The sequence below is a fragment of the Halichoerus grypus genome, chromosome 12 (genome assembly GCF_964656455.1).
Source record: "Halichoerus grypus chromosome 12, mHalGry1.hap1.1, whole genome shotgun sequence".
In the NCBI taxonomy this organism is placed as follows: domain Eukaryota; kingdom Metazoa; phylum Chordata; class Mammalia; order Carnivora; family Phocidae; genus Halichoerus; species Halichoerus grypus.
Window position 1 is genome coordinate 55808993 of NC_135723.1, and position 21586 is coordinate 55830578.

Here is a 21586-nt window from a genome sequence, read left to right on the forward strand (position 1 = left end):
GGAATTGTCCAGATGGATGAAGATATGCATTACAATAAAGGTACTGACACAAAATTATTTTTGGATGTAAGAGCTACATGATCTTGATTAATTTCTAATTTTCATTGCATTTTGATTTGGTTTTAGTTGAAGATGTGGTTGGAAGTCATGTGGAAGATGCAGTAACATTTTGGGCCCAGGTAAATAGCCTGGTTGATTTCCTCCTCCCTCCATTTCCTCCCCTTCCTCCACTAATCCAGGTCCTGCCCAACAAAAATAAAAACCCCAGAATATAGATACCCTTGTCATTCTCAGTGCCTACTTATTCTTTTTTTTAAGTTTTTAAATTAACATGTAATGTATTATTTGCTTCAGGGGTACAGGTCTGTGATTCATCAGTCTTACACAACACCCAGCGTTTACCACAACACATACCCTCCCCAATGTCCATCACCTAGCCATCCCGTCCCTCCACTCCCTCCCTTCCAGCAACCCTTAGTTTGTTTCCTAAGATTAAGAGTCTCTTACAGTTTGTCTCCCTCTTTGGTTTTGTCTTATTTCATTTTTTCCTCTCTTCCCCTATGATCCTCTGCCTTGTTTCTTAAATTCGGCATATCAGTGAGATCATATGATAATTGTCTTTCTCTGACTGACTTATTTCGCTTAACATAATACCCTCTAGTTCCATACATGTCGTTGCAAATGGCAAGATTTCATTTTTTTGGTGGCTGCGTAGTATTCCATTGTATATATATACACCACATCTTCTTTATCCATTCATCTGTTGATGGACATCTGGGCTTTTTCCATAGTTTGGCTATTGTGGACATTGTTGCTATAAACACTGGGGTGCAGGTGCCCCTTTGGATCACCACATTTGTATCTTTGGGGTAAATACCCAGTTGTGCAATTGCTGGGTCATAGGGTAGCTCTATTTCCAACTTTTTGAGGACCCTCCATACTGTTTTCCAGAGTGGCTGCACCAGCTTGCATTCCCACCAGAAGTGTAGGAGGGTTCTCCTTTCTCCACATCCTTGCCAACATCTGTCATTTCCTGACTTGTTAATTTTAGCCATTCTGACTGGTGTGAGGTGGTATCTCATTGTGGTTTTGGTTTGTATTTCCCTGACGCTGAGTGATGCTGAGCACTTTTTCATGTGTCTGTTGGCCATTTGGATGTCTTCTTTGGAGAAATGTCTGTTCATGTCTTCTGCCCATTTCTTGATTGGATTATTTGTTCCTTGGGTGTTGAGTTTGATAAGTTCTTTATAGATTTTGGATACTAGCCCTTTGTCTGATAATGTCATTTGCAAATATCTTCTCCCATTCTGTCAGTTGTCTTTTGGTTTTGTTGGCTGTTTCCTTTGCTGTGCAAAAGCTTTTTATCTTGATGAAGTCCCAATAGTTCATTTTTGCCTTTGTTTCCCTTGCCTTTGGCGATGTTTCTAGGAAGAAGTTGCTGTGGCCGAGGTCGAAGAGGTTGCTGCCTGTATTCTCCTTAAGGATTTTGATGGATTCCTGTCTCACATTTAGGTCTTTCATCCATTTTGAGTCTGTTTTTGTGTATGGTGTAAGGAAATGGTCCAGTTTCATTCTTCTGCATGTGACTGTCCAGTTTTCCCAACACCATTTGTTGAAGAGACTGTCTTTTTCTGTTGGATATTCTTCCCTGCTTTGTTGAAGATTAGTTGACCGTAAAGTTGAGGGTCCATTTCTGGGTTCTCTATTCTGTTCCATTGATCTATGTGTCTGTTTTTGTGTCAGTACCATACTGTCTTGATGATTACAGCTTTGTAATAGAGTTTAGAGTCCAGGATTGTGATGCCACCAGCTTTGGTTTTCTTTTTCAACATTCCTTTGGCTATTTGGGATCTTTTCTGGTTCCATATAAGAGTGCCTAATTGTTCTTAGTATTATTTAACACAAGACATTATTAGAAGACAAATGGCCACAGCTGAGACTTACTACCTGAGTTACGAGTAGTGTACTCATAATACACTGACTTAAAAAAGAAAGCAAGATTATAATTGTGGTTTCAGAATTACACTCAATTTAATACCAATAATCTAGGCTGCATAAATTACTGAATATGCCAAGGTACTTGTATTTGTGAAGTTACAGCCCCATCTAGGGGTCTTTTATAATATTGTTTCTTAAAAGATACTATGTGTTCAAATGTCATTTTTTTAATGACTTAATTCTGAGTTTGAGATACAGAAGCTTTTTCATCATAAAATTGGAAGCACTAGTGGAACATTTATAATTTCCTACTGTCAGACTTCAAGTCAGATAACTTTGCTTAGTTTTAAATATAAAGCAAAGCACCAAAATGCTTATGTTCCAGAATTTAAGAAGGTGAATCCCTCTAATACAATTACTCACTAATTTTTAATTTTGTCAACTACATATTATGTGGGAGGGAAGGGAATGACATTTGTCTATACTTCCTGTGGTATAAGAACTCTTGTGGGGTGGAATGATTTGGCAATATGGGAAATAGAGTTTGTGAGAAGAAAACTTGTAGAAGAATATGATTAACCCAGAGTTTTTACTTCTATATAGAAAACATCGTAGAAGGCTGATACTCATAGAAAACTTGTGGTAAATATGTCTCTGCTTATGCAGATATTTTCTAAAGGGTGCGCACATATTCTCTGCCTGTTGTCACTGTATTAATAGCAGCTGTGTCCCAGGTTAGATGATCAATATGTTTAAGCTCATAGCTTAAATAAGATTTTCTAGGGGCACCTGGGCCACTCAGTCGGTTTAGCGTGGACTCTTGGTTTCGGCGTTGTGAAATCTAGCCCCGCATTGGGTTCCATGCTGGGTGTAGAGCCTGCTTAAGATTCTCAAGGGGCGTCTGGGTGGCTCAGGTCATGATCCTGGGGTTCTGGGATCAAGCTCCGCATCAGCCTCTCTGCTCAGTGAGGAGCCTGCTTCTTCTTCTCCCTCTTCTGCTCCCCTTGGTTGTGCGCACGCTCTCTCTCTCAGATAAATAAATAAAATCTTAAAAAAAAAAATTCTCTCTCTAAGGGTACCTGGGTGGCTCAGTCGGTTAAGCGACTGCCTTCGGCTCATGTCAGGATCCCAGAGTCCCAGGATCGAGTTCCGCATCAGGCTCCCTGCTCAGCGGGGCATCTCCTTCTCCCTCTGACCCTTCTCTCTCTCTCTCTCTCAAATAAGTAAATAAAATCTTAAAAAAAAAATACCAAAGTTAAAAAAAAAAAATCTCTAACCCTCCCCCATCTCTTACAAAAAAAATTTTTCTAGATCATCACTGTTCAGTAGAAATACATGAGCCACATAAGTCATTTGAAATTTAGCAGACATAAAAAAGTAAAAAGAAGTAGGTGAAATCAGTTTTATTAAATATATTTTATTTAACTCAGTATATCTAAAATATTTCAAAATGCAGTCAGCACAGATATATTTATAGATGTTTAATTTTCCTTTTTCATATTATGTTTTGAAGTCTGGTATGTATTTTAGACTTATATATCTCAAATCAGACCAGCTCTATTTAAAGTGGGTATTGGCTGTTGTGATTGGTCAGTGCAGCTATAAACTTTAATTTCAACTGACTGCTATGTGAAGCTGTTGATTGAATTTGGAGCTATTATTTAAACCAGGAGTCAGCAAACTTTTCCTGTAAAAGATTAGATAGTAAATATTTTAAGGATAGTGGGCCATATAGTCTATAGCAACTATTCAACTCTGTCAACTCTGCTGTTGTAGTGCAAAGGCATCCATAGATAGTACGTAAACAAATAGATGGAGCTGTGATCCATTAAAACTTTATTTACCAAATCAAGTGGCAGAGGCCAAAATTTGCCAACCTCTTATTTCAGCCACGAAGTTGAGGACTTGTAGAAATGTAAACATTTTAAGAAGTTAGGAAACATGTTATAAATGGATGAGATTAAGGGTTAAAACTACTAGTGGCATTCACATGAATTGAATGATTATTTCAAGAAGCAAATTGTAAAATTTTTTTATTTACTTGAGAGGGAGGGAGAGAGCACAAGCTGGGGGAGCAGCAGAGGAAGAAGCAGGCTCTCCACTGAGCAGGGAGCCCGACGGAATGGGGCTCCATCCCAGGACCCTGGGATCATGACCTGAGCCAAAGGCAGATGCACAAATTGTAAAATTTGATTGGAGTTGGAATAGCTATAAATAAAGAATAAATAGAGATTTACTAATATGTGGAGGCAGATCAAGATGAAGATCTGCTCATGTCTATTCTCTGCTTTTCTGCCACTGGATTTCTGCCCTATAAGCCACTTATATGAGTACACTGCAGAATTTTTGGTAGGCCCAGTGGGATGAGTAGCAGCTGAAGGAATCGTAAGTGTTTGACCTTCACCTTTATTTGAAAGAAAGAGCTTCCATTTATTTTAGTCCAGATAGCTATAAGATCTAATTATGCAGAATATTTTGGTGTATTCTGAACTTGAGAGAGTTAATTCTGGGGTTTTATTCACAAAGGCTGCTTGTAATGTGTTTTGGATCAGTTTAAATTCAGTTCCCTTTTTTACTCTGTGGTGATACTGATACTCATCACGACATCTTTCAGAGTTTCTTTTCAGTCATCAGAGATAATCATGTTCTTTCTAGCCTTACTGAATATTTTGCTGATATATTTTTTAAGAACATATATATATATTTAATTATTTTGGGATAACTTTAGACTTACAGGATGTTCGTAAAATTAGTACAGTCTTTTTAAAAAATTTTTTTTATTTAAATTCAGTTTAGTTAACATATAGTGTATTATTAGTTTCAGAGGTAGAGTTCATTGATTCATCAGTCTTCTATAATTCCCAGTGCTTATTACTTCATGTGCCCTCCTTAATGCCCATCACCCAGTTACCCCATTCCACTTATCCCCAGCAACCCTCAGTTTGTTTCCTGTGATTAAGAGCCTCTTATGGTTTGCCTCCCTCTCTGTTTTTATCTTATTGTATTTTTCCTTCCCTTCCCCTATGTTCATCTGTTTTGTTTCTTAAATTCCACATATGAGTGAAATCATATGGTATTTGTCTTTCTCTGACTTATTTTGCTTAGCATAATACCTTCTAGTTCCATCCACGTCATTGCAAATGGCAAGATTTCATTTTTTGATGGCTGAGTAATATTCCAGTGTGTGTGTGTGTGTGTGTGTGTGTGTGTGTATGTATGTACATACATATATATGGGTGTACATATATATATATATATGTATGTATATATATATATCACCTTTATCCATTCATCTGTTGATGGACATCTGGGCTCCTTCCATACTTTGGCTTTTGTGACATTGCTGCTATAAACATTGGGGTGCATGTGCCCCTTTAAATCTGTATTTTTGTATCCTTTGGGTAAATACCTCATAGTGCAATTGCTGGATCATAGGGTAGTTCTATTTTTAACTTTTTGAGGAACCTCCATACTGTTTTCCAGAGTGGGCTATACCAGTTTGCATTCCCACCAACAGTGTAAGAGGGTTGCCATTTGTCTGCACCCTTGCCAACATTTGTTGTTTCCTGAGTTGTTAATTTTTGCCACTCTGGTGTGAGGTGGTATCTCATTGTGGTTTTGATTTGTATTTCCCTGATGCCAAGTGATGTTGAGAATTTTTTCACGTGTCAGTCGTTTTGTTAGTACAGTCTTTCTTTATATTCTTCATCTAGCTTCCCTTACTGCTGACATTTTGCATAACCATAATACAGTTATCAAAGCCAGGAAATTAACATTGGTATCGTGCTATTAACTCAGCCCTTATTCAGATTTCAGCTGTTTTTTTCATTGCCTTTTTTCTGTTCCAGGATCCCACATTGTATTTAGTTGTCATGTATTTTTAGTCTCCTCCGGCTTTTGATAGTTCTTTTATTTATCCTTGTCTTTCATGACTGACATTTTTGATGAGTATTGGTCAGTTATTTTATAGAATATCCCTCAGTTTAGATTTATTTGATGGTTTTTCATAAATAGATTAGCAGTAATACTACAGAAGTGATACTATGTCCTTGTTAGTGTATCATATTGGGGATTCATGATATTGATACATCATTTTGATGATGTTGAGCTTGCTCCACTTGGTTAAGGTGCTCACTGCTGGGTTTCTTCACTTGAAAGTTACTGTTCTTTTGTAGTTAATAAATGCTTTAGAGGGAGATACATTGAGATTATCTAATCTTGTTTTCCTTCAACTTTTCATCCACAAATTTTATTATTTATTACTATGGTCTTTGCCTAATTATTTTCTATTTCTCTCATTCCTTCTGCATTTATTAGTTGGAATTCTTCTGTAAGGAAGAGCTGTATCTTCTCCACTCATTTATTCAATTATTTAAATTAGTATAGACTCATGGCTATTTATTCCATGGGTTATAATCCAATACTACCACTATTTTGTTGTTTGAATTGTTCTAGCTTTGGGTATCAAGAGATTGTTCACATTGGCTGCTGTGCCCTTTAAACATGTCCCCATTTCATTTTTGAACATTTCTTTACTTTCTGGCACCACCAGAAGTTCCAGGATCATCTTTTATTTCCCTGTCCTAGTCCTGAAATCTACCACTCTCCAAGGAACTCTGATTCCTTTTGTTGGAGAATGGTGTTTTAGAAATCAAGATCTGGGCCCTGAGTGTTCTTATTGGTCCTGGAGTGTCATTGCTTTTAGGCCCTCTCAGCAGACGGAGCTGGGAAATATATATGTATAAAAACTTACACATATACACATCTATATTTTTGTGTGTCTTCCTTTCATATATGCATATATATGCACACAAACATGTAAACACACACATACACGCATACTATGAATTCATACGAATACCTTCCAATTCTAATCTAACGGTGTAGGCTCATAACTAGCCTTTCCCCCTTGATTGTAATTTCTTCCTCCCGGCTCTCATTATCTGTGGTATATTTACTTATTTGTTCAATCCTAGTGTACACCTAAAGGAGTTTCAAATTGTTAGCCTATATCCATGAGAAATGATTTTATTTAACTAGATTGCAGGATTTGTGTATAGAGGATTATACATTATTATACATTTTGAATTTTTTTACATCTGTTTCCTTTATAAGATAACAAGTATATGAGAAGACTCACGTCATTTGACTAAAATATACTGTCCATTTTGAGCAATTAGAATTTGATCTAAAGTACAATCCAGAGGTAGTTGTTTAAAGTTACCTCCTCTTATGATTTAATAGTATTTGGTATCTTAGTTTGAATTCCAAGTAATTTGAACTCACTGCAAAGTAAAAATTTTCTATACCTAGAACCATTTCTTATAAAGAACTCATTTGGATTATGAAAAATACTGCTGTAAGAATTTGATTTAATTTCTAAAGCTCCAAAATCTTTTAAGTATTAGTCTAATAGAACTCTCAATTATAGGGGCACCTGGGTGGCTCAGTTGGTTAAGCCGCTGCCTTTGGCTCAGGTCATGATCCCAGGGTCCTGGGATTGAGCCCCGCATCAGGCTCCTTGCTTGGCAGGGAGCCTGCTTCTCCCTCTCCCTCTGCCTGCCTGCCGCTTCCCCCTGCTTGTGCTCTCTCTCTCACTATCTCTCTCTCTGTGTCAAATAAATAAATAAATCTTAAAGAAAAAAAAAGAACTCTCAATTATATAACACTGTCCAATAATAATTTACTGAATCTTATAATGTAGCTATTCTTTCTTCTAGAGTATGAGTAGGAATAAGGACATTATGAAGATTGGTTGCTCATTGTCTGAAGTTTGTCCCCATGCCAATTCAGTTTTTGGGAATCTTGATCCAAAGAAGGTGAGCCATATTCTTGGATATAATTATTCCATCCCTCTTGATAGCTTTATGTCTTAGATTTTATAATTGTTGGAATTTTTGATGTATTTGAAAAGAAGAGGCAGATTTTTAGAACTTATGTAAACTGTAGTCATAGTAAATTTATTCTTTCAGAAATACTTACGGACTATATGCTATGTACCAGGTACTGTCGTAAGCACTGATAATACAGTGGTGAACAAGATAGAATCCTTGCCTTTGATACCGATTGACAAAAAAATCTGTAAAAGTAATCTTTATGGAGAAGAGTTTGATGATCTTTTTCTCTTTTTTTTTAAATTGAGGTATAACTTAAATACAGTAATGTGTTCATGTCTTAGCTGTACAACTTCATGAATTTTTACGTATGTTTGCATCTATATAATCACCAGCCAGATCAAGATACTGTTCCATCTTCCTGAAAAATGCCTGCAGGTCTTTTCTCAGTCAATTCTTGGACAGTAGTCCCTCTAACAAGAGTTAGTTATTATTCTGACTTCTGTCACCATAGATTCATTTGCTTGTTCTTAAATCATACAGTATTTACTCTTTTGTGTATATCTGGTTTCTTTAGTTCAACAGAATTTCTGAGATTCTTCCATATTATTGTGCGTACTTGTGTATTGGTAGTTTGTTCTTTTTTAAGCTATGCAGATTTCATTGTGTAAATACACCACAATTTATTGTCCTTTGATGGGCATTTGGATTGTTCGCAGTTTTTGGCTGCTGTGAATTAAGCTACTATGAAATACTTACATAGGCTTTTGTTGGATGTATTAACTTAATTCTTTTGAGTATATATCTAGGAGTAGAATTGCTAAGTCATACAGTAGGCATGTTTTACTTGGGTAGATACTGGCCAAATAGTTTGGCAAAGTATTGAACCAGTTTTCATTCTTACCAGCAAAGTATGAGAGTGATGAGGAGGCATTTAAATTAAAATTAAAATTTAAGGAGGCACTCTAAGGCAAGAGTGAGTGCCTCTTTAAATTTTGTGCCATGAATGCCTTGTTTGCATTACCCAGCTCAAAGCTCTGGTTATTTATTTATTTTAAAAAGATTTATTTATTTGAGAGAGAGAGAGAGAGAGAGAGAAAGAGCGTGTGAGCAAGAGTTGGGAAGGGGTAGAGGGAGGGGAGAAGCAGCTCCCCTGCTGAGCAGAGACCCCCCCACGTGGGGCTCTATCCCAGGACCCCAGGATCATGACCTGAGCAGAAGGCAGATGCTCAACCCACTCAGGCGCCCCAGCTCTGGTTATTTAAATGAGAGGGCTAGGTTTTATATTTTGATATGGAATTAGGTGGTTAAAATAGTGTATGTAAGATGACCCCATTTGTGTAAATAAAAAACAAATATATCTTAGCATATATGTAAAATTAGTGTAAATGTAAAATTATTTTCAGCAGTCCATGTTGAGTGTTGGGAAGGAAGTCTTATCGTTTATCCTTTTTGATGTACTTTGATTTTCTTTTAATAATTTGCTTCTATTTTTATTTTAAAATAATTAAAACCCCAATGGTATATATAAAAATATGTAAAAAGAAATTAGAAGGAAAGAATGTAGCTGAACATTAGAATGGATAAGGGAGTGTAATTTGTAAATTTTTAGTTTTTTTTTTTTTTAAAGCATCTTTGTAGCCTATAACTGTGTTTAGTAGTGTTACAAATTAAGACATAACCACTTTTCCTCTGTTGAATGCAAAATACTTGCTTTACAAAAAATTCAAACTAGTTTAAATAATGGATTTCTTATTATAAATGATTACTCAGCCACCTCTGGTTACTTATGAATGGATTATACTTTATAAATTTTCCATAGTGATTGACTGGTTCTCTTCCTCTCATCATGTAGGCAGGTCATGGGCTATAAATAGTGGAGCTGTGAGAGAACAGATTGGAACCAGGGACAATGGGAGTGAATATATGGTTGTGACTGTGTTTTATTTATTTATTTATTTATTTATTTTTTAAAGATTTTGTTTATTTACTTGTGAGAGAGAGAGCACAGATGGAGAGGGAGAAGCAGACTCCCCGCTGAGCAGGGAGCCCCATGTGGGACTTGATCCTAGGACCCCGGGATCATGACCTGAGCCAAAGGCAGATGCTTAACTGACTGAGCCACCCAGGTGACTCTCTGTGTTTTAAAGACAAATCTCTTTGGGATAGACTTGTATTTATGATGGTTGTGATTATTCACACTAACAGAGTCAAGAACTTCAGATTCTTCAACTTCGTTGAGTCCCAGCTCTATTTCTGGATTTCTAAGTATCTCCACCCCTACCTAGACTGGGTTGCAGTTATACCCCATTTCTGTCACTTGTCTTTTTTTTTTTAAGATTTTATTGATTTATTTGACAGAGAGAAAGATAGCGAGAGCAGGAACACAAGCAGGGGGAGTGGGAGAGGGAGAAGTAGGCTTCCCACCAAGCAGGGAGCCCAATGCGGGGCTTGATCCCAGGACCCTGGGATCATGATCTGAGCCGAAGGCAGATGCTTAACACTGAGCCACCCAGGCGCCCTGTCACTTGTCTTATATTGAATTGTTAAACTTAATGGCGTATTATTACAAAGTCTTAACTAAAGGTGATGTGACCTTTTGCAGAGTTTGAAATTGATTAAGGCTGTTGATTATCAGCTGTTTTGCTACTAAACCTTTTTGCTTGCTGAAAAATGTAGTTAGATGGTTGGGAGAGTGTACCATGCCATTTGTGTCCTCTCTTGACTGCCAGTTGTTGAGTGTTAGCTGAGGGAACCAGAGTTAAGTGCTAATTGAACACACCTGTCCTTTGTAACATTTGCTTTGTTAGATATCCATTTTGTCTGAATTGATTTGTACTTTGTTGCTTTGGGGAGTTGAGGATTTTTATATTTTAATATGTATATGTCTTTTGCTTCAGAATCTCTGAATTTGTCCTACCTCAGAGATACACCTAAAAGTAATTTTTATACTTCACTTAAATCAGTGTTCCTCAGCCTTTCATTATGCCCTTTTTTTTTCTTTTTTAAAGATTTTATTTATTTATTTGACAGAGAGAGAAAGATAGCGAGAGCAGGAACACAAGCAGGGGGAGTGGGACAGGGAGAAGCCGACTTCTCGACGAGCACGGAGCCCGATGTGGGGCTTGATCCCAGGGCCCTGGGATCATGACCTGAGCCGAAGGCAGACGCTTAACTACTGAGCCCCCCAGGTGCCCCTCATTATGCCCTTCTAAGGCATTTTTCCCTAATGGTTCTCCTCCCCTCAAGACATGTTAACACCACAGATACACTGTATATCTGTTTATGTTGTCAGGTGTCAGTTGTCAACTTTGAAGGGATACAAACCATTGTAATATTGAAGACACCCCCCACCCCTGAACCAGTTTTCACTCCTTGGGAATAAGATTTACCCCATTGAGAATGTATGATTTAAAGTGGTTATCAACCTAGGGTGATTTTGTATCCCCCACACTTGCCCCAGGTGATATTTGGCAATGTCTGGAGACATTTTTGGTTGCCACAACTGGAGGGGGTGCTACTGGCATCTAGGTAGAGGCCAAGGGAGATGCTGCTAACTATCCTATAGTGCACAGGACAGAGAGAGCCCCTGACCCCTTTCCCTGCCAAAGAATTATCCTGTCCCAAAATGTCAATAGTGCTGAGGTTGAGAAATTGACATAAGTATGTAAATTTTCCTTTGTTTTTTAAATTAAACATAATTAAATTAAAATATAAACTTAAATGAAAATTCAGTATTAAGGATATTATCTAATTTTATCCATTTAATAGCACTAGAGTCTTTATATATAAAGTAAAAAGTATAAAAATCTTTCTTGGCTGGTAGGACACGTGGATCCCAATGGTTGAGAATTAGACTTAAGTGGCATGTACTTGGCATGTTTATATTTTAAGAATAATTAATTGTACCATTTATGTCTTTAGACATTAAAACAGCATGATTTTAAGACTCTGATTGCTTATACTTTTTTTTGAATTTTGTTTTTATGTCTTTCCTCTTTTTTTGGGGGGGGGGGAAGCAGAATTGCATTATGGACTCTGGAGTCAAATTGCCTGACTTTGAATCCTGGTTCTGTTGCTTACTGGCTTATGACTTTGGGCATATAATGGTGAACACAATGTATCTGCCTGTTATGGTTGTGAGAATAAAATAAGTTATTATATATAAAGTGCTTATTGCCCAATAGTAAGTGCTTAATAAATGCTAACCATTATTCTCATCTACTTAACAAGCTTTGAATCATTAAAATGCTAAATAATTTTACTTTCTTTTTCTCTTTATAGATTTATGGTGGATTATTTTCTGAAGATAAATGTTGGTACAGATGCAAAGTATTGAAAATCATCAGTGATGAAAAGGCAGGAACAAGTGTTCAGTTTTTTTTTTTTGCCCTGAATAATGATTATTTTGGCTCCAAAATTTGATGCTTATTTAGCCCTTCATTGCTTATACATAGTAGTAATAAGATCTGGTTCAATTGAACTTATAAATTGATTAAACATTTCTTTTTCCCCCTAGTGAACAGAAAAGAAATGTATTGCTTAAAAAAATCCAGGTCAGATTCAGGAATATTCTTCTGAATTTAAGTTGTCATATAATCACCGAAGATTGTCCAAGAGTAGATTACATAATTTGTAGATTATGTTTACTGACCAATGGTTCTTTTTTTTTTTTTTAAAGATTTTATTTATTTATTTGACACACAGAGAGAGAGCACAAGTAGGCAGAGAGTCAGGCAGAGGGAGAGGGAGAAGCCGACTCTCCACTGAGCAGGGAGCCTGATGCGGGCTCCATCCCAGGACCCTGGGATCATGACCTGAGCCAAAGGCAGCCGCTTAACTGACTGAGCCACCTAGGCGCCCCTACTTACCAATGGTTCTTAATCATCATGTTTGGTTCTTGCTAAATAACTTTAAAAAAAAGTTCATCTATTAAGATTGAGTAAGAAAAGAACATTTGATCTGTCCTTAAGAAGTTCTTTTTATCTTTTGCTTAGTTGATTTGCATATTGTTGATGACGATTGACTTGCTGCTTTTAATGCTTTGGTTAAATGTGATGAATTTTCTTTGTGTTTAGCTATTTGAGTTTTTACATTATGAACTTGAGGGAGATTTTAAGGGGATTTGTGGAGATGAGATTCTGAATAGCTGGTGGCAATTGCATATTGCAGGCTGTGTAAAAGCATCTCTGTAAGCTTTCCTTTACTGTTTTTTCCTGTATCTGCTTTACTGGACTTAAAATATTTTCTCATGTGTATATATTTTATAGATATTTTTCTTAGTGTAATAAGGAGATGATAAGATGAAACAATTTGAGTAATGCTCAGAATAACTTTTTAAGAAAAATTTCATGATTTATTACTGTCCAAGGTAATGGTTTATCTTAGTGAAATAGACCTTTCTAATTAGATGTTTTCCTCACAGTTTGACAACTGGAGATGATATATTGTGTTTGCTTTAACTTTTTTTTTTTAAAGATTTTATTTATTTATTTGACACAGAGAGAGAGAGAGAGCACAAGGAAGGGGAGCAGCAGAGGGAGAGGGAGAAGCAGGCTCTGCTAAGCAGCCTGATGTGGGGCTTGATCCCAGGACTCTGGGATCATGACCTGAGCTGAAGGCAGCCGCTTAACCGACTGAGCCACCCAGGCGCCTCTTGGGTTTAACTTTTTTAAATTCAGGGGCAAGATGGCTTTTGACCTTGTGATAAGCTCCTTTTCTTTTTACTTTCTAAATGTAGAGCTGGATGTGAGGGTGACTTTGATACATTTCCTAGGTCAAACACCTGGGATGGGTTTAATTTTACCCAAGGAAGTTTGATAATTTTGCCTTTCTTTTCAGATTTTACTGTTTCCAACTTGAATTTAGGAATGTTAATTGATTTTAACATTCGAGATACAAGAAGCCATAAGCTTCATAGATTTATGTTTATTTACTAGCTGTTTAAAAAAAAAAACAACCATAATGAGAAATGGTACTGTTGGAACTAGTATAAGTAACTAATACTATTAGTTAACTAGTACCAAACAGAGATTACTGGGATCTCATGGACCATGGATTTTCTTTATTCTGAAGATATTGTTGGAGGTCTTGTTTCTAAATACATTTTATCAATTTGAGGTAAAATGCCCTGAGGTAATTACAGGTAATTAACAGAAAGCAGCAAATTGATGGTTTCTTTGGAGATGTTTAATCTAAGTTCCGTCTTAGTATTTGTCTCATTTTTTCCCAGTGTCTGGTGAGATACATTGACTATGGAAATACTGAAATTCTAAATCGATCTGATATAGTTGAGATTCCTTTGGATCTGCAATTTTCTAGTGTTGCCAAAAAATATAGACTTTGGGGACTACAGATTCCTTCTGGCCAAGAAGTTACCCAGTTCGATCAGGCAAGTCACAGATTTTAAATATTTTTGTTAATGGAAGTAAAGCTATGTATTTGACACAAAATATAAATGTAGTTAAATTCTGCTGATTTTTTAAAATATAAAAGCCTGTATAAATTAGTGAAAAATACGAATTATAGAATAATTAAAAGTAATTATGTAATTAAAATATGAATTATATAATGATTCAAAAGCAATTATTTGTACTCATCTTTGCTAGGTAAACATTCGTGATGATCAGAGTTGTATATGTGTATATATTTACATAATAAGTGTAAATAGTATCTTCTCATGTGAAAGCTTAGAAGAGTCTCTTATAATGGAGACTTGCTTTTGAGGCAGTATTTATTACATAAAAGTGATCTTTAACCTAGCCCTGGCCATAAATATCACAAAACTGAAATTAGTGGAGTTGTGAATTAATCAGATTTTTATCATTTTGGCAAGGGTTCATACTGTTTGGTGTAGTAGTTTTCAATGATGTTCTATCTAGATTCTAGTTTGTATCCATAGATTCTAGTTTGTATCCATTTCCATTAAAGTTTGGGTTAGTAACCTAATTCTGGCAGCCATCTGATAATTTCAGGGGTAGTCTTAATGGGAATTCTACCTCCTTTTAAATCTGTGCAATAATCATGTTCTTTTGGTGCGTGTTAATGCTGTTGAGATATTATTGCTAAGTAATCAGATTTGCATTTTTTTTTTTAAAGATTTTTATTTATTTATTTGACAAAGAGAGACACAGTGAGAGAGGGAACACAAGCAGGGGGAGTGGGAGAGAGAGAAGCAGGCTCCCCGTGGAGAAGGGAGCCCGATGTGGGGCTCGATCCCAGGACCCCGGGATCATGACCTGAGCCGAAGGCAGACGCTTAACGATTGAGCCACCCAGGCGCCCCCAGATTTGCATTTTTTTATTTAGCAGCTCAAATGACTTATGTGGAATAGTAAAATTCACAAACCTCTTTGCCTCTTTTTTTCTGTTTGTTTTGTTTTGAGAATCTTGGAGGTTGTTGGGCATAGTTTTGTCTGCAGTATAGTTACTTATAAAAAACATTTCTGTACTTGGAACTCAGACTTTCAGAAGTACATAGATATTATTGTAAAATTACACCCCTAAATTTCTGGTTTAAAATCTGAAGTTTTTTATGTTTTCCTTTAATCTAGATGTTTTGACCAAGGTAGGGGCTTGTTTTGAATTTCTTGTATGCCTAGAACCCTAGAATCTTACATTTAGTGACCTTAGAATTCCTCTGCTCTCACTCTGTTATTTTATAAAGAAATCTGGTCTAGAACAATTACATGACTAAGTATTTAAAGTCATGAAGCTAATTATGGCTGGGTGAGGGCTGGAACTCAAGTCTGTTGCTGTTCTCATGGTAAGGTGATACAAAATTTATGTTGATTGAAACAAATATGAATCAAGAATAAAAGGTCATTTTTAAAAGTTAGTTTTGGAACTGAGGAGTAAACTTTAGTTATTGGGAATGTTTTGTATGCGTCATAGATTCTTTACAGGTGGTATTATTTGTATTTGCATGCTTATGTTCGGTAAAAAGACTATTAGCTGTTTTCTGGAAGAAAATAGTTACTCTTGAATGTCTCTGCTTAGGAAGCCCATGTTTAGCGGTTAATTCTCAGCTCAAGGCTCAAATATAATTTCCTATCTAGAGTCTTTGCTAATACCCACCGCCCATTCCCCTGTAGCTGTTTATCTAGCATTTGAACAAATGAATGAATAGTAGGGATTTAGTTTAAGAGAGAGAGAGAGAGGAGAGACACTTCCAGAGGGTGACCTAGGCACTAAAATACCCTCAGTACGTTTTAAACCAACACTTTGATACCCATGTTATAGCACAGTTGAAATTGATACTCAGAATAGTGGTTACAAATGCTGAAGATCACATGAAGATTTATGCCCTAAATGCCTTCCTTATTTTGAAAATTTTATGTAGAATCAGGGAATGAGAGCCTAGAGATTGGAATTTGGGTTTGAAAGATTAAAGACTTTTTAGCCTGTTTTCTAATATATCCAGACAAGATTAGGTAAATTAAAATAGAAAGCAAGTGATGCTTTCTTGGTTTTGAATAAAGCTTACCAGTTTGGGAAACACAATGAGATATGTCTTAGAAAAATGACATCATCCTTTTTTAATCATTGAAAGCTCTGTATTCTAAAACAATGACCAGATTTATTTATTTATTTTATTTTATTTTTATTTTATTTTTTTAAAAGATTTTATTTATTTATTTCACAGAGAGAGACATAGTGAGAGCAGGAACACAAGCAGGGGGAGTAGGAGAGGGAGAAGCAGGCTTCCCGCGGAGTAGGGAGCCCGATGTGGGACTCGATCCCAGGACCCTGGGATCATAACCTGAGCCGAAGGCAGATGCTTAATGACTGAGCCACCCAGGCGCCCCAATGACCAGATTTATTTAAAAGATAAATCTTATTTATGCCTTTTAAATACCTAACTATGTTTTAAAAATAAATAAATAGATCTCTCTTTCCGGCATGCAAGATTTAATGGGAACTATAACACATTTCTCACTATAAAAATTAAATATTTGACATTTAAAAAAAGAATATGTAGAATATATATTTTTATGGTAAAGTATAATATTAAAAAATCCATGTATCATCTACTTGGTCATTCTTTTTGTTAGAATTTAGGAGAACTTAGAATTTATTCCAAGTTTAGGGTTCTGTCTTTGTGATTATGTATAATTCAGGGAGAATTTTGTTGAACAACTAAATGTGATTGGTGACAATAACTAAATGGAATTTGACTTCAGGGAAAAGTCTAAAAATCAGATTTTTGCATAACATATTTTAAACAAGGAGTAGTATGCCTTTAGAGCATTCAGCTTTAGGTAATTAGAACTCTTGTGGAAAGTAGATTATTTCCACTTAAATACATATGTTGCCCAAAGACAGAATTTCTTGAAATATTAAGAATTTTACATATTTCAGCAATAATTTTCAGACACTGTCACTTCCATTAACATTGGTTAGGAGTAGAAAGTTGTACTTGATTTTAGATAGACTTTCAGCATAACGGTGATGATGTGAACAAAGGCAAAGGAAAAAAAATTAAATTTCCTTAAAATTTACAGCCATTGACAAGTCCTTGAGACAGGCAGAGTGCCCTTCCTCTAGGAACTCAGCTGCCTCCATGTTAATACTTTGCTAAAAGCAAAAGGCAACCTTAGCTTCACATTAGCCTGACTTCCAAAATCCTGCAAGTCTCCTTTAACATGTAAAAATTCCTTTGGAAACTTCCTTTATCTCTACCCACCCCTTCCCCCCAAGATACATGTTAGCAATCATCCTCCAAGCGTATGGCCCACTGATAGACATCTGAAGGGTCTCATGACTAAGGTTTTACTAGACAGTAGCAAATGACCTTTTCCTAACAACAGCTAGCCCCTCAAGGTCCTGGAAACCTTGCTTCCAAATTCCTTAGAGAGTTACGCTTTCCCTGACCCCCTCCCAATTTGAAAGTATATAATGGGCCACTCCTCATGACCCCAGTGCAGCTCTTTTTGCCCATGGATCTTGTCCCATGCTTTAATAAAACCACCTTTTGAGAAGACATCTCAAAAATTCTTTCTTGACCATTTGCTCCTGAACCCCAACATTGTTACATCTGTTGAAACCAAGGGTTTTTGTATGAAAGAGGTTAACCCAAAACCACATTCTGATTGATCGAAATCTTAATCTGATATATTTCTATGAACTATATTTTGAGTTGGTTAGCTTTGTTTGCTTGATCTCATTTGTTGGTGATGCCTTTTGAACCATCTTTGCTATCTATATTGGTATTCTTGGTAAATTCAAGCCTCTCAGGATGTGTGTATTTAAAAATTTTATGATTTGAAAGATTTACAAAGCCCATGTTTTTGTAAACTTAAAATACTTTGTTATTTTGGTTTGTGGATTAAAAAAATTTTTTTTTTGGATGGTTAATGATGAGCATTTACCGTTTACCATCTTCTGCCCTTTCGGATGCACCCTTCTAGGTCCAGGGTTTCTTAACTTGGGGTTAAAATGTATCACAGTGCAATAATTTTCTTTGTAATTCTATGTATTTTTTATTTTATTAATTTATTTATTAAAGATTTTTTATTCATTTTTTTTGAGAGAGAGCACAAGCAGGGGGTGGGGAGGGGCAGAGAGAGAGGGAGAAGCAGGCTCCCCACTGAGCAAGGAGCTGTTGCAGGGCTCCATCCCAGGACCCTGAGATCATGACCTGAGCCAAAGGCAGACACTTAACTGACTGAGCCACCCCGGTGCCCCTGTAAAACTATTTTTAACGTTTTGTTGAATTTGAGTGCCTTTTCTAGATACCAGAATTCATTTTTATGTGCTATACTCCTCAGGACACCATTTCATTTCATTGGGATCAAAGTGGTCAACACCATCTGCTTGGTTTAAAACAATTATGCTAGGGTATTTAATTGGTACACATTTTAAAATTTATAGATATGGCTGCCTATACAGGTATTAATTCTACTTCTGGAAAGGAAGATTTCTCCTCTAAATGTGTAATTAGAATATATTCATACAAATGGAGAAGTATATTTGCATATAGCCAATAACAAGGTAAGAGTGCTTTTATAGAGTTTTCAGAATGAAGGAGTATGATTGTTTGAAAAACTGGGTAGAAACAAAATAAAGTGAAGAAAAACATGTTGGTGTAGTTGGTTTACAACTTTTTTCCTCCCCCATCTTTCTTAGGGCAGAACCTTTTTGGGGAGCTTGATTTTTGAAAAGGAGATAAAAATGAGAATTAAAGCAACCTATCAAGATGGAACAGTTATTGCTCAGGCTGAGTATGGCAGTGTGGATATAGGGGAGGAGGTGGCTAAAAAAGGATTTGCAGAAAAATGCAAGCTCAATTCCAGCACTAACACCTGTGAGGAAAAAAAATCAGATCCTGGTCAGCTTGTCCTCAGGAACCTCAAAAGCCCCATTCCCTCATGGGGGCATAGATCAAACCAGTCAGCCTTCACCCGGCCAAAGGGGCGCTTAAGGGGGAGGATGACTCTTGACCTGAAGAATGAAAATGATGCAGGAAATCATGTGACATTTCCAAAGTAAGACTGTCATGGGGTTTTTAGTCTTAACTAGTTTCTGATTCATGGTAGAAGCTCTTGTCATAGTAGAAGTCAAGGCTTATGTTTTTGGAGTCTTCATCTATGTCAGTGATTTTGAGGGATGGTACTCATTTCTATTTTTCTCAAACATGTATTCCTGTCTGCTTTTGCAGGAATATTTTCATTAAAAGCCATTTTGAAAGAAAAATCATGCCTCAGTTGTTTAAAGTTCACATACCAGCTCTTCATATTAATTCTTTTGAATATGTTTATCAAAAATAAAAATATACCCCTAAATCTGAATTATTCAGGCAAAGCTAGAATTTCAGATAAACTTTGAAGTTTTCCTATGGCTTTAAGAATATTTTAATGAGTTTTAGGGAATTACCTTTCCTTTTTAACAAAAGAGAAACTCTTTGTTCTTCCTGTGATAACTTGTTATGATGGAATTTGATTATTACAAAGGGAATTCACTTTTTAGACAATCTCAAATTATAAATTTGAAGCAGAAAGCCATGTTTAATGTTTCTAAGTACCAAACCATTTATAAACTTCTGTATCATGATCCAAGCCATGATGCCATGTCTTGGATTATGTAGCTGTTTTTGGGATCTTAGAAAAAAACTGTAAAATGGAGTGGGGTTGATGGGGAGGAGAAATTGGAAGAAACTGATAAAGAATGCTTTTTGCTGTATTTGCTGGAGTTGATATTGCTACAAGTTGGCATATATTTGAGTGTTGGCAGCATTGTTTTTGAAGTTAACTTTATATTATGGTATAAAAAGCTCAAGATGATTTAGTTTAGATTTATGATCTCTGTCAGCCTTACACAGTTTGGTTTTTAAAATGAGTGAATTTGTTTTTAATAGGGAAAATTTGACCGTTGGAGACTTTAATTTAGGGTCTAATGTCAGCCTGGCAAAAATTAAGCAGGACCAGAAGCTGATTGAAGAAAATGAAAGGCTTAAAACAGAGAAGGAGGTTCTTCTTGAAAGTTATAAAGTTCTAGAATCCAAAGTAGAGCAGACTGCCCAGGAGCTGCAGGTATGGTATGTTCACTGGTGTAAGGTAGAGAATGACCGTGTGGGTCATCGGTATACTCATCTGCTCTTTTTTGTTTAATTTGCTGTCACTTTTTGTTTTCTTCCCTTTCTCTCCTCCTCTCTCATTCTCTCTTTTCTTTATATTTGTTTACAGATGAAGTTTTTTCTTACACTCCAAACTAATCATCTTTGGATTTCATTGAATGAAAGATTAATGATTCCTTATTTATATTTCCTTTTATGTTCTTTTAAAAACTTTTAACTGTGGGAAATTTCAAACATACCAGAAGGAGAGAGTTGAATAATTAACCTTATGTATTCATCAGCCGGTTTTTACATTATTAGACACATGGGCAGTCTTTTAAAAAAAAAAAACTATACCTCCTGAGTTACTTCATTTTATTTATTTATTTATTTATTTATTTTTAAAGATTTTTAAAATTTATTTGTTTGAGAGAGAGTGAGAGAGAGAGAGAGAGCATGAGCAGGGGCATAGGGAGAGGGAGAAGCAGACTCCCCAACTGAGCAGGGAGCCTGATGCAGGGCTTGATTCCAGGACCTTGGGATCATGATCTGAGCTGAAGGCACATACTTAACCAACTCAGCCACCTAGGTGGCCCAGAGTTATTTTAAAACAAATCCCATTCATAATATTGTACTGTATATGTTTTAGAGTGTGCCTCTGGTAGAGAATAACTTCGAAAAAGACAACCGTAATACTGTTCATACTTAAAAATTAACAGTAATTCCTTAATATCTTTTAATATCCAGTGTTCAGATTTCCTGGGTTGTTCTATGAATGTCCCTTAGCTTCTTCCAGTTGGGATCCTAGTTTAGGCCTGTGCCTTGCATTTTGGATGATAAATCTCTTAAATTGCTTAATCTGCATCCTTGTGTTGCTTAAAGAGTCTCCTTTATCTGCATGTATTTCCTTTTATGGTAGTTAAATCTCAAGGTTTGCTCAGATTCAGAGCATTTTTTTCTCCCCCAAGAATATTGTGTATTTTTCAAATGTGTAAGTGTTTTCTTACACTAAATGTGCCATCCTAACACTGTGTCTCCAATTCACCATCACCAACTGGATGTCGTACCATTCATTTGTGATACTAAATACCCAGCAGTTGGCACAGACCCCACAAGTTAAGGACTCAGTCCCATACGACTTCTTCCACTTCAGATACCAGCCACAATCAGGTTCCCAGGCTACCTACACTTCTGCCTGTAAATTTGAGAGTTCCTGTGATCCCTACTCCCCTGTTCAATAATTCACTAAAACAACTCACAGA

At 36.3% G+C, this 21586-nt stretch overlaps 1 protein-coding gene across 1 annotated transcript in view; it reads left to right on the forward strand.

Moving 5' to 3' along the window:
* Window positions 1-21586, forward strand: part of STK31 (serine/threonine kinase 31) — an 80783-nt gene continuing 59197 nt past the window's right edge. Inside the window, exons 1-7 of the mRNA XM_036112474.2 lie at window positions 1-40; window positions 127-179; window positions 7659-7757; window positions 12057-12131; window positions 14005-14163; window positions 18899-19257; window positions 20127-20301. Of these exons, the coding sequence (XP_035968367.2) occupies window positions 13-40; window positions 127-179; window positions 7659-7757; window positions 12057-12131; window positions 14005-14163; window positions 18899-19257; window positions 20127-20301 (948 nt within the window). The 5' untranslated portion in view covers window positions 1-12. The remainder of the gene's footprint in view (window positions 41-126; window positions 180-7658; window positions 7758-12056; window positions 12132-14004; window positions 14164-18898; window positions 19258-20126; window positions 20302-21586) is intronic.